This window comes from Platichthys flesus, chromosome 16 (genome assembly GCF_949316205.1).
Source record: "Platichthys flesus chromosome 16, fPlaFle2.1, whole genome shotgun sequence".
In the NCBI taxonomy this organism is placed as follows: domain Eukaryota; kingdom Metazoa; phylum Chordata; class Actinopteri; order Pleuronectiformes; family Pleuronectidae; genus Platichthys; species Platichthys flesus.
Window position 1 is genome coordinate 8,289,528 of NC_084960.1, and position 14,080 is coordinate 8,303,607.

A 14,080-nucleotide genomic window follows, 5' to 3' on the forward strand; every position below is an offset into this window, starting at 1 on the left:
AAGCAAGATTTCAGTAGATTTAAGCTCTTTCTTCTATTTGTTGCTTTGCTGCATTTCTATTGAGCGGTCACAAATAAACAAAGATGTCTCAAAGAGACAAGACTCCAGATGGTCAAGTGTTGCTAGACACTCTCTCACTGCAGCACAGAAACACAGACAGAAATAAACAGGGAGAGAACATAGAGCAGACTTTTTCTTGGTCTGATTTCTAAACAAACTATTGAAAGACATGATATTCAAATCCACTGTATTCACTTCAGGTTGCATTATAAATCTATCATTCAATTGATGATTGACTACTTTGGTCAAGCAGGAATGCTTTCATCAGATTTCAATATGAAGTTACAGGCAACAGACACACAACTCATTTCATATCAAATAGAAAGGTGACAGTTTTTTTTCTCTTCTAAATGTATTCAAGTGGATGGTCTTTTAATTTGAGAGCAGGATTTATTGATTTCACTTTCTTATTTTGTAATGCTTTCACTCAAATCCCAGCACTCGCACTCAAAACAGCCCCTGCTTGTTCTTTACTCTGCTTCTGCTCAAACTGTGCACTTGCACTCTGATATTTTGTTCTTGGACAGGTTTCCTATGCTCCAGCTTCAGCACTTGTCTCTCTCACGCTGATTTTGTGCGCATGTGAAACATCTGCTCTCAGTATTCTCCTCCGCGTTTTGATAATTTTTCTGCCCTCAAAATTCCCTAACCAATAGAATGCCAGGTGTAGTGTTGCCAAAGGATGGGTTGGTTATCTTAACTGGGTTCATGCACTCATGCTCTTCAAAGCTTAATTTTTCACTTTTGGCTAACACAGTTGTGCCACAGGAAACTAACCAGCAACAATTTTAACAATTATTAATATGTCAAGGTATTTATGAAGCATCACGGCTATTTGGCACAACACCATTTTCTATGAAGCACATTGAGGAAATGAGTACCAGTGGGGAGCGGAGTGGTTACTGAATATCTTGAGCAGACAGCAGTAAACAGACAGTGAGAAGACCTGTGTCAGAGATGTCAGAGGACCACAGTCACATGGAGAGCCAGAGAGAGAGAGGTGCTGAGAGTAGGTGACTAAGATGAGACTGTCACGTTGCCTGAACACAGACAGTAATGTCAAATACAGACCTCACACTTTCTGCACACTATCTACTGTTTCAATCACCCCACCCACATCATGTAATGGGAATGGACACAGTAATACAGCATTTCTATAACGATGCAAAACATCTGCCAATTTCAGTTGTGTTGAGGGCAGCCATCAGCTTGCACTTTCACTCATTCCTTCCATTTCATAAACTTTCTGTCTCTCAATGTCACTCCCTCCTCTCCCTGACTTTATCTTTCTGTTCATTACATGCTCCCTGTGATGCCATGTACACTGTCTGTCTGAAACTATTTGATAATCATACACAAGCACGCGCACTCACACACACACACAGAGAGAAGTAAACATACTCCACGGGCATGCACGCGCACACATACACACTGCTTGCTTACGCAGAGTCACTGCTTGAGGGAATACAGCCAGCAGGAGAGGAGGAGAGGCAGAGCCAGAACAGCGTACACACACACATACACACACACACACACACACGCACACACACACACACTTAATGCACAGGCAGACTGCAGGGGGGAGAGGAGAGCTCGGCGCTCCAGCTTAATCAAGGTGGCAAGGTCTGCATCAGTTAAGACACATTCATCCTCTGAAGACAGCGACAGCAAAGCCAAATCACATTTCCAAACCATTCAAGCACTGCAAGCATATGATATCTGTTTTATCTCCTCACCCTAGACTTCAAGTCTGAATCACGGACTACCAAACACTGTTCACATTCTGCTGTGTGGCACCTGGCACTACCAGGCATCTTCACCTTTCAACAAAACTTGCACACTCCTGCCTCATACCGGTTAGTTTCACAGGCTACCTGCGGACAAAGTTTGTAAGCAGAGGTATTTACCATGGCATGGAGGGCCCCTGGTCAGGCCTTCTAGTGTTTGTCCCTCAGCCTGTCAGAGGCACCAGGCATCAACTCAAAGTCTGTCTGTCAAAGACTGCAAGGGCATCAACACACATGGATCCCGAACTCATACACATGCCACAGCACAGCAGCACCTTGCCATACTAGCACAGCGACAGCACGCAGCCCTCTGTGTGTATGGGGGTGTGTGTGAATGCACACTCAGGTTTGAATGTGTGTGTGCAATTAAGCAAAGAATTCAAGTGAATGAAAGAGTGCGCGAGAGAGCACGAGTGGCTAAATATCTGCAATCCCCACGACACGGCAGCTAAAGAACAGGACTACTGATGAAAACACTGATCACAGCAAAAAGCTTGTCTCTCCATCGCTCCTGCGCAACTCTGTCTGCTTTCTAGCCTCTCTCTCTCTCTCTCTCTCTCTCTCTCTCTCTCTCTCTCTCTCTCTCTCTCCCTCCCTCTCTCTCTCTCTCTTGCACAATCAGGTGGCGCAATGAGCGGTCTCATCTCGCTTCCCCCCTGTCACTATGACAACTGGGTACTGTGAGCATCCTAAACAGTTGGTGGAAGGCTGAGCAGGAAGCTCACACACCTATATTTGCGCGCGCACACAGACGCACACACACCAGCTCTGACGATTGTTGACAGATTGTCTGTCTGTCTGCCTCTCTCTCTCTCGCCCTCTCTCATCAACACATACAGTGATTCAGTTCACAGAAGGGACAACGTCATACCCGTTCAATACAGACTTCTGTTCTGACCAAATGGCCTAATCTGTGTGTTTTGAAACAGCAAATGGCTGCAATCATTCTCACAGGGATTCATCATTGTGCCACACACTCCCTGTTTGTACCACACACTCTTCTGTACCATGTCTTTCTCAGTCCTCACTGTTCTTCCAGCCCCACCCACATGCTTTCCTCTTCGGTCAAAGGGTCACACACCAAGCGAGGACTCAATGTTTGGCTCCCAACAACTCTGAATTCTGTTGTGCCTCCAGTGCTCAAACACAGGAAACCCCATTAGTCCAAGATACGGTTGGAACAGCTGAAATGAGAAAAACCTTCGGTTTTAGCTTTTTTTAGCAAAACCCATGTATAGTCATATTGTTGCCAACCATTTGATTTTCTTTGCTGTTCTTTCTCAATCTGAGGAAGTGTAAAATCAATTTCTACCACCGTTAGATACCATTTCAAATGTAAAGTATCCCTCTTTTAATATTCTCCTGTAAATTATATCTATTTAATAATATATCTTCTAGTATAGACTCAGTGCTAACAGAGTCAGCCCCCTCTTCTCTGCTGTCCCTGCGTCATCATCAAGGCCTTGGTGCCAGAGAGAAAGGACAGAAGAGGAGGGCTAGAAGAGGAACCAGAGGACACGCTCGTAAGCAGGGCACAGACGCTCCATAAAAAATGGCCGTTCCATTGGAGACACAGTGACAGTGGGTCAGAAAGTAACCCAAAAAATGAAAGATGACACACATCCGGTCCCATAAACACATGCTCCATGTAAATTTGCCGTTGTTAAACCAATTTCAATTACAGTTCCAACTAACTTATAGATGAGGCATATTATAATGGTCCTCTCCTGTTTTGTCTTGCCCCTAGGCTAATTTGCGCCGAGCAGACAGGCACTAAAGTTATGACTTTCATTGCAGTCGCTGTGAACAAATGTTCATCAGCCCAACCACCAATTATGTTCAGCACAAAAGCATCCAAACTTTCATGAGAGCGGATCAGTGGGGTGGCAGACCAAAAGTATCTGAATATCCATTTGTGATACCATCAAGTGATTTAAGATTAATTATAATCAGATGAGGTGGAGAAGAGGAAACATCCATAAGCCTTTATACCTTAGGTAGCATCAGCCCTGTGGCGTGAACAAGTTAATGCTGAAAGCATGCGAGTGAACTAAAAGCAACAAGGTGCTGCACACGCGCACACGCGCACGCACACGCACACGCACACGCACACACACACAGAGGTAATGAAGCATAGAGAGCAGATACAGAAGCAGTACTAACAGTCTACTCATCACTTTGTTCCACACCATTACAGCCCCACAATGGACGGTTTGCTGCTATATTAAGTGCGTGTTTGTGTGTACGTGTGTGTCCTCCTGCCATAGAAATTATGTTCACTCTCATTATGCTTTTAGCACACACAAATTTATTAGGCTATCATTTAGACGCCTCTCCAGGCTTAATTAATTCGCTATGGTTAACCCTCAATTAACTAACAGTTATTAAAACCTAAACCTTTCAATTCAATCTTGATGCCAACAGTCATGAGTTAAAAAAACTTGTAAGAGGCAGATTTGTTGTGTATATTAACAAACTCCTCCTAGAGCTTTCATCAGATCAACTCAAATTGTGAGTTTTCGTCAAACGGAGTAACCGTGGCGTGGCCTCAGATTTTGATGAATCATAATCAAAACACAAGGTTGTTGTATCTCGGACATACATGTACAAACTGGTTCATCAAAGGAGCCTTTGAGGACAGAAGATGTCTTCTGTCCTCAAAGGTGCCTTCTTCATTGAGGAGAGCTTGATTCTAAGAAACACCCACGACTCCAGCTTGATCCTGTGGAACGAAGTCTAGGTCCTCAGCATCAGAGATTTCCGACTCAGAAACAAGACCAAGAATTAGCTCCTCATCTTCCTCTTCCTGTTTTTCATACAGCATCTTTATGACCATGTCAACCGTAAGTCTGAAATGATAGTGACCAGCAATACTAGCACTGTGGTTAAAGAAAATCAAAAGCATATTCTCAAATGCTCAATCAGTCTTTTAAGTATATACTGTTATATTTCAAGTTTTATTTTCTTGATCTAGATATGTTTAGCTAGCCAGAAAATAAGCTAGCTAGCTAACAGCTAGTTAGTATTGTACATATTCTTTCTTACTAGTAACGGAAAATAAGACTTAAATGCATCAGAGGTGAAAAAGCAGCTGTGGGAAATGAATGGTAGGTGTTCTGTAGTGAATACTTACTATATGGGTCATTTGTTACCAGTTTGTTAATACAGCAAGAAAGGAAAAAATAAAATAAAGGTTTGTGGTAATCCCCCCCAAAAAAGATACCTACAATATTAAATGAAAAAATACATTTATTTTAAACATATAGGATTCATTAAGCAAAGAATGTTCGTCTTGTTTATAGTTTTATTACAACATAATGTATTGTTGTTCTAGCTAATAGTGTTTAATGAAGAAACCTACACATAGTAATTTAACATACTTAAGACTTCTGAAGGCCTCAAATTCAGATTACAAAATTTGAGACTTTTTTGGTATTTTTAATTCTCTCCTGTGTGGTGAATGCCCAGGAAGATATCTTTTGCTGCAAATTGTCTGTTCGCATCTTTCTGCTCTAAGAAAAAATACCTAGCTTAGTAGCGGAAGGTGGAGGGATATAACGGGCAGATGAGAGAGGACAAAGAAGGACCACCGTGTAGACAGGAGCTGGGGGTCCAATTTACCTGGTGGGACCCAGAGTGGGGGCCAGGGAAGAGGAGGTTTAGGCCTGGGTCACTGCATGTACCCCCAGGCTGAGTACCTTGCCCCCAGCGAGGTGGTGATGAGTGAACACACAGAAGCTGGATATAGTCCATTTTACTAGGTTTAAAATAAACCATACACACACTGCTGCAACACACAAGTGTAGGTTGATGGTCTCAGAGCTGAACAAGAGGGAGACAGGGAGAAAGTAAAACAAAGAAAAGAAAAGCAGAAGACGGGGAGATAATCAAAGCTCCACCAAATTCTCTTCTAAATGCTCTCAGCAGACTCAACAAACAACCCCCCGACAAATTGTCAATCAGAAGCCTTTGAAGGGACTAGCAGATTTGTTATGATAGGTCTTGGTGACAGCTGAATGGATGGCAGCACAGAAAGGCTTCTCAACTTACAGGGGAGGGGGAGAGAGCGGCTGATTGATTGATAGAGAGACAGGGCGAGGAACTCTCCCATGATGCAACATGATGGGACCTAGTTTACATTTGCATGCTTTGTGATGTTGTTTTGAGCAATACACAATCATTAGATGTGGACATATATATATATATATATATATATAGGTTTTAGCTTATAATATATAGCTTTACAACATTAAATCTAATTTAAATGTATTCTAAAGATAAACAAAAGCCAGCGAGGAGATGGTCAAATCGGAATGTGTTTTGTTTCAGTTTCAGTTTCAGTATAGAGACAGAGAGATCAAGCTAGTTTAAGTGGAACTGTCATATGTATAAAATGATGGTAAAGAAGAAAGGAATCATATCAGGAGAAAGCTCAAGAATGTAAAACATGATACTGGTGAGAATAATAAAAGAAAGAAAAACAAAAGGGAATAAGACTAAACTTGGCTTGATGTGACCACTGAGAAAAAGACATGAATGAACAGATGAGGGACCAAAACTAGAACATACAAGCAGAAGTGAAGCATGAGACACAACTTATGACAGCCCTGTGAGTGTAGGGAACACAGGGAGCATTCTGCTAGTCATAATACCACAGAGCAACACATAGCCACAAACAGACATATACATACAAAGAGCCGAGGGGGGGCCAGTTCCTGATATATTTGGTGGAAAGCTCGTGCTAGAAAAAGGAATCAGGAGACCAGGTCACAACTTCCAAAGTCAAGTTCAAGTTAAATTTTCATAATGGTGGCCAAACAGAAGATTCAATTCCATAAAACATCTGCGGTGGCAGCCGAGCCCTTGATAAACCGAGTAGCACATCCACACTCACACATTCAGGCGTGTCAATTTAAGCTCTTAAACAAATATGTAATAATGAAGACTGATGGGATCCAATCAACATCTTTGGGTCAGAGAAGTGTTTTACTGTGTCAAATAGACTGGAGATGTAAGGTGACAACCCCCCAAAAGTGAAGGCAAAGCAACTCGAATGACCCCTGGTGGCTGGTTGTTGTATAGGTAATAAGCCCCACCTCCTCCATGTTAGCAGATGAGACAAGGAACCGACTAAAAGTATACTTGAATCTGCAATTTTTGATCACACGGATTTATGTCCAAATGCTCATTTAGTGTTCCTTCTTGTAAGTTTGCTTTTACTTCCATTTGTGATGTTAGAAAAATGAAGTGAAATGATTGACAACTGAGACACTAATACAGAAACTAACCATCTATTCCACTGTAAACTGATTAGCGCTATTTATGCTTCAAATGTAGAGTAAATAAGAGTGACAAACACAAATAGTAAACATCTGTTAAAAGACAGTCCTGTTAGAACACTGTGCTAAATTGCTACAAATATGTTGCCTTTTGACACTGTAGTGTGCCAGAAGGTTCACTTCTCAGCATTTACACACTGAGCTGCGAGAAGATGATAGCACCCATGTGAAGCTACTGATCTGTACAAATCAAAGGCATCATTACCATGCATAAGTAGGCAGGATGAAAGGGAGCGAGATGCCTGTTATTTAGTGATTCACAACGTCAACCGGGGACTACAGACATATTATTATATCGAAACAAAAGTCAAAAGCAAACTAGTCAGACTGATGATTGAGTGTGATCTAAAGTGTGCTTGTGATGTGCAAGAAAATATTTGTATGTCAAGGAAAAAAAACATAAACATCAAAGAACTTTTAAATCAGATGGTGGAGTAACAGAGCCAGACAAAGAGATTTTACAGATAATTTGATAGCTGCATGAAATGGATCTTATGCAGATATGAAATGAGGTTAGATCTGGCAAAAGTGGAGAAAGAATACCCTGGTGATCAAACGGGCACACAGAAAAACCTCAAAATATGCAAGGACAGAAAGAATGAACTTTGTGAATAAAGGAGCTCATAGAACGCAGAATAGACAGATAGTCTAACAATCCTCTACTGTTGCCTAGGTTACCGCCTCTAGTGGGCGACCAGTGTTGACGAAAGGTGACTGTGAGAGACTAACATAAACAGACATGGAGGGTGAGGTACAGGAAAAAATGTGATGACAGAGGAGGTGTATTATTTTCTGTCCTCTGTTTTTGTGTTGTGAGCAGAAGATGCCTTCTCTGAATGAGTCAGAGAGTCAGAGACAAGCGCTGACCCCTTGATTTAATTCCAACTCTTAAAATTCAGGATGTTGGTCTGTATTTAAAATCTGCCTTCGTCTACTATAGCCTTTTTCTGAAGCATTCAGCCATGCAATGATCTCTGCAGTTCCTCTTTATTGTCTTCAGAGGAGGTGCATGTGTGAACCGGATTGTCTGAGTGAGACGCTCTGTACTTTCTGTGGACTTTATCCGCCTGGCGGAACCTTCCCCTGTGTTGTTAATGCGTTTAAGGCAGACTATGGATAAACTCAGTAGCCAATTCTGAAGATTTTCAATGTTTTATCGGTTTTAGGTGTTGGTCTGGATCATGTTCCACCCATTAGTAACCTCTGTGCTACGTTGTTGGAAAGGGAGGAGAGTTTCAATCTGTAACCTCACCTCTAGATGCCACAAAATCCTGCACATTCAACCTTTGAGAATACCAAAACAAAATTGAGAAAATTAGATCTGCGGTCCCAAATCCAGATTAAATGAGCATGGCTTGTTGAAACAAATGTTGTCCCTGTACGGGTGGAAAGGAGCACAGTAAGCTCCTTAAATAACTGAGGCACCACAAAAACAGCATACAGTGCTACAAAGGACTGACCTCACAACACAAGCAAAGACTGGACAGCTTGAAGAGAATGGTGTTGTGCAACTGAGGGCCCAAGGGAGTTTTTTATTCTAACCACTTGTATACATTTGATTTTACTGACCACAACGCAGCAGCATTACTGTTCAATCCCAACTAGACCAGAAATACATTAGTTGCTTGCTACATTAAAATACGTAGCTGCAGACAGAGGCAAAAGCAATAATAACATTTCCTCATAGTTTTATTTTGTGCATGTGTGATTGCAAGATGGAATCCTAACGTGGTGTGAATCAATGGCTTTATGGCAAGTGTGGCAGTTGAAGGCTGAATTCAGTAAAACCATTGCACCAAAAACCGACGCCGTCAAAACAATTCCTCACATAGTTTATATAATGAAAACATTAGGAGCATAGGTTTCCTTGATATGTGTCCTCTTGATATTGGTGCATATTAAGACACAACTCCAGACCCCATCTCATCTATATTTGATCAAAATAACCTTTCCAGTCATTTAAACAGAAATATTATGTGTAGCAGTTAGCTTTGTGATCATGACAGATGTACAGGTGTAAATAGGTATAAACTATATGTAAGCAGCAGCAACAACAGTGTAAGACTAGCAATGTACCAAAGCTACATTCAGCAACTTTTTTCAAAGGTTGTAAAGGTTTCACATACAAGTGATTGACTTGCGAAATTGGTATTTCGTATAAAATACCAATTTCTCTCATTTAAGGAGATTCTCAGAGAACTATCCATCCATTAACTACAGGGCTTATTGTTTGAGGGTCGCAGGTGGAGCTATAGGGCTAATCAAAGTTGAAATAAGGAGAGAGGCGAGGAACACACTGGTTATTCAAAGAAGGATATTCACATTAAGAATTGACCCCAAAGCAGTTACATTAATGTAGGCAGCTTTTCCTTTTACATTAAACTGCTTTTTTTATTCCAGAGCAGAGGGTGTAAACTCCCTGTTTAGTCTTTTCCCATTCTTAACAAAATGATATTCACATATCTGATCACTGTGCCGCAAGCACCTTCATGTATCTTAAATGCTGTGGAGATGGGAAACACATGGGGAGGGTGAGCGGAGTATGTCGTTTTACAACATGAATTACTTGCAGCTTGCTACTGTATGGCTTCTTCTGTGTTCGATCACAGTCATTAGTATTCATGTTGGTTCACTGACTATGCAGCATTACAGTCGCTACTAACAGCAGCTCCACTTAAAACTTCTAGTCGTTCTGTCTTAAAACATAAGCATATATCTTGCAGTGCAGACCATAGTTAAAAATGAGGATGTGACTTGATACTTAGGTAAATATATGTCACTGAACTTTGAAAAAACAGGGGAAACAGATCTTTTTCAGTGACAGAAACAAAGCTGAAACCAGTGTAACCACCGGCCACGCAAACAGCCCAGTCCAAACTGGCATGTTGAGTATGGACACTGCACTAGTGAATATCATGTGGAAAATATCACTTTTAATTTTAAAAGCTTATCAAATCAGATGACTCTCACATGCTACCACACGTACACACACACCACTGGGTTGAGACCCTCCTCAAGGCATGGGGACGGTGAACTTGAGTCCTCCTATATCTCATGTCTACTCATAATAGCTTCTCTTGTAGGAGACTTTTTTTTTTCCAAGGCCGAAATTCTCCTTAGTACATCAACAGCCTACAGCTCTACCTCATACACCTTTATGATCTATTTGTGAAAGTAGTGTTAGAGTAGAGCCCATTGTTCAGCCCAACATCTTGTGATCCACTCATGAGAAAACCTCTCTGTATCTCTGGTTGATCAAAGCCAAACGCCGGGAACATCCTTTTAGGCTAAATCCTGGGACACCCTGTTTTAAAGTTAACTTGGTTTTCAGGCACAATAATACCTGTATATATTTGTATAGTCAAATAGGGAGTTTATTAAGTACAGTAAACTCTCACAGTTTAATAAAAAAGTCACTACATAATGATCAATAAGTTTAGTATTTTTTAGAAATTGTTTTAGGAAATGTTGATTTAAATATTTAATCTTTTAGAAAGATGTTATTTGTTATACTGTTGAACTGTTTTAGCAGTATCCAGGCAATGCTCTGTTATGAATATGACAATCAATAACCCCACTTAACAGTACAATAGAAACACCTATCCAAGTAATTCATTTTTATGTACCTCCATAAAAATGAGGGAATCTGAAATCTGAATCTGAAGTTATGCAATGGCAGCCTCCAAAATTACCATCAAATTATATCACAATCTCATTAAACAGATTTAAATGTAGGATTTCTTGCAGGGCTGTTGCATTGGACTGTATTAGCTAGATGGTCCTAATAAATCGCTTTAAATGTACATTATGGTGGGTCACCTAGTAGATTCCAAGTTATTCAGCTCAAAATGCACCTTATAAATACAACATAACATTGAACAGATTCAACATAATAACTTCGATACTTTAGCTGACAGGAGACAGACAGACACACGTACACCTGCATGTAGAGCAGCCAAAGGTTGCACCGGTCTTAACCTACTCACTCGTCATGATCTTTCATTTCCTTCAATTCACAAAAGTCCACTCTCCTCTCTGTTATCTTTACTTTATATTGGTTTTCTTTGTCTCTGTGCTCATAGTCATACAGACATGCAACTACAAACAGTGTCTTCCCTGAGACGGCAAACTGACAATATTTTCATAGGTGATTCCTTCACATTCTGTTTTGGATTGTCCCATTAAAGGAATTGAAATTATAGCTCTAATGCATAAAACAGCGCTATTGGGTTGTTTATGGTAACATCTGCAATGTTACCATAGTTTTCACAAAGTTAAGTTTTCACAATATTAAAACAGCATTTCACATCATAAATTAGCTTGTAATAACCATGTGAGTCACAGACTGTGATACATGATGAGAAATGTCAATCAGAAGAATGTAACAAATAAATCACTACTTGGGACACACTGCTATACATTCATGTCACATCTCATACTCAGGTTATTGGATCAAACAACTTCAAGCTCACCACATCAAAATATAAGGTGCATGTAGAGACTAAAAATATTAGAACTAAGTCACACAAACACAGAACTTTTTTATAACCAACCTTCTCCAGCTTTTCAAAATGCTCCCTCAGGAACTTCATAGGACGCTCAGGCTTAGCGATGCAGAGGTTCACTATGCACTCTTTGAGGATCTGCTGGATGTTGTGCTTCTGCACAAAAATTTCACAGCCCTTCAAACTCTCGTCGTCTTCCAGAGTGGAGGAGGAGGTGGCCATCTTATCTTTTATCTCTGTGGCAGTGGGAGAAAACAGGGTGGACCATGAGAGGAGGGGAGGGAAAGAAGAACAGAGACGAGGGTATCAACAGGGCAGCAGGGGATTACAACACAAAATAGTGGAGAGGGGCAAAATGCGGAGTGCATGTTGTATGGTAAGCAGGGGAAAGGGGAGAGAAACGAAAAGCAATGATACGTGGGAAGGAGGTAACTGGACTTTTTAAACCATGTTGCCTGTGTTTCCTGTGAAGGACCTCATGTCATGAACTGTCCTACAATGGCAAGATTGTTCCAGGTTTATTTGACCAGTTTTTTTCCCACTGAAGAAGACTGATAACTTAAAAAAACAATCATTAAGTTAGTGTATCAGTTGTAGTTTTGGTCAACATGATAATACAGGCATTGCAAATTTGAGTGTGATCTCACTGATACAGTTTAACTGGGACATTTTGCCATACTACCATAGTAACTGTCAATGTAGCTCCCCTGAGTGTATAACACCTCTGTGGTTCAGGCTGCTACTCAGTAAGCGTGGCTCTGATTTGTTTGCTCTCAAATGAAGATGCACCTTGATCTGTCCTGTTTGATTTTTTAGATGAATTTATCTGTCAACATTGTCTCGAATTGTCTCGTCCCTACCCTCCCAGATGGAGATCACAAAAAGCTATTACATGTGACAAGTTAGAGGCTTTTAATTCTAACCACGCATTCTTGTTTGGTTGACATCTTGAAATTGCATCCCTGAACTTTCCAGGGAATTTGCAGTGATTTGTTAACGTAAACACGTCTACATGTGGAAGTGAAGCAGACATGTCACAGTGCATGACAGCTCACATCAGCTTGTCTCAGACAATAAGAACACAGTCTATCACATATCAAGGCAGGAAGCTGAGAAGGATGGAGCTAGCTGTTCACTACTACCCTGAATCACCTGCTCAATGGGAAATCGCGATGCTACGACTAATATTGCATAATAAATCACACTCAGACATCACATCGGAACGTGGCCTCTGCCGAGTGCAGTGTCTTCACCTCTAACAGCAGAGCAATGTCCACAGTTAGCATCTTTAGCTCCTGGGAAGCTAGTGATGACAAGGGGCACCTGTTCAGCTGCTGTCAGCACACGGCTAACCCTGCTAGCCTGGCTAGCCTCTCAATGACAACCAAACAAACAACGAAGTGGAATTCACTGCGACTGCCGCGGCGTCACAGCCACGTTTAAATAAATAAATATATATCTATCTATATATATTGTAGAGTTGATGATAGCAGGGCGGTGGAGTCGGTGCTCTCCCTACCGTTATTTTGCGGAGGATGCTCGGTGATAAAACACCTCGGTGCCGGTGGGAGACAGGAGAGGGACACGGTGTGTTACTGAGGAGGAGGATGCTGCCGCTGCTGCTGCTGCCTCGGCTCTGCGTCAGTCCCGATGACGTCAATCTGTCATCTCCACCGCAGCGGCGCTGTCTCGAGGAGGCAGCGAGCACGCGCAAGGCACGTTTACAGGTAGAACGCGTTAAAGAGTGACCACTGTAAATTAACCATCCATTCACATCTCTCACTGGACCACAATAACAATCTGCCTGCAATCAAATCATACTTAACAAATTATTATTATTACGATTTTTTTTTACATAGACTTTACCTAACCTCAGGTAAAAATAATCTATAAAGGGAACATCCTCCCAAAAAGAAATGGAATGACCATTGCAAAGTAACCATCCATGCAGATCTCTCTCTAGACCACTATAACAAGCTGCCTGCAGTCAAATCATCCAAAAAGAAAATATCAGATTTTTTTTTTCATAAACTTTACCTTACCTCAGGTAAAACAAATCTTTAAAGAGAACATCCTCCCTACAAAGAAGTGGGACGAAGCTTATTGTTCTTAACTGCAGTGAAATAATATATGATGTAAAAACATGTTTTACAAAAACTTCATCCAGATGTGTGACATTGGGACCCTTAATTTCAGCATGTATTCATATTATACCTGCCAGTTTGAAGGATGTAAAATATCTATAAGAAACATCCACTTCAGGTTTAGTTGAACAGGTTTTTATTACTTTTCCAAAACAACAAAATAAATAATTTGTTTTCCATAAACTCCATCTACCTACCTCTTTTACAGATGTGTTACACTGGGGCACTCTTTTACGCATTTATTC

General features: G+C 41.0%; 1 protein-coding gene across 2 annotated transcripts in view; it reads right to left on the reverse strand.

The window, feature by feature from the left end:
- Positions 1–13,356, reverse strand: part of prkar1b (protein kinase, cAMP-dependent, regulatory, type I, beta) — a 59,412-nt gene extending 46,056 nt beyond the window's left edge. The window contains exons 1-2 of one of the 2 annotated variants that reach the window (XM_062407147.1): positions 13,211–13,356; positions 11,740–11,927 (exon numbers count right to left, since the gene is read on the reverse strand). In XM_062407147.1, coding sequence (XP_062263131.1) covers positions 11,740–11,913 — 174 coding nt within the window. In that variant the 5' untranslated portion in view covers positions 11,914–11,927; positions 13,211–13,356. Of the gene's footprint in view, positions 1–1,967; positions 2,308–11,739; positions 11,928–13,210 lie in introns of those variants that run through there. The other variant, XM_062407148.1, reaches the window with a different exon arrangement.
- Between the last annotated feature and the right edge of the window lie 724 nt (positions 13,357–14,080).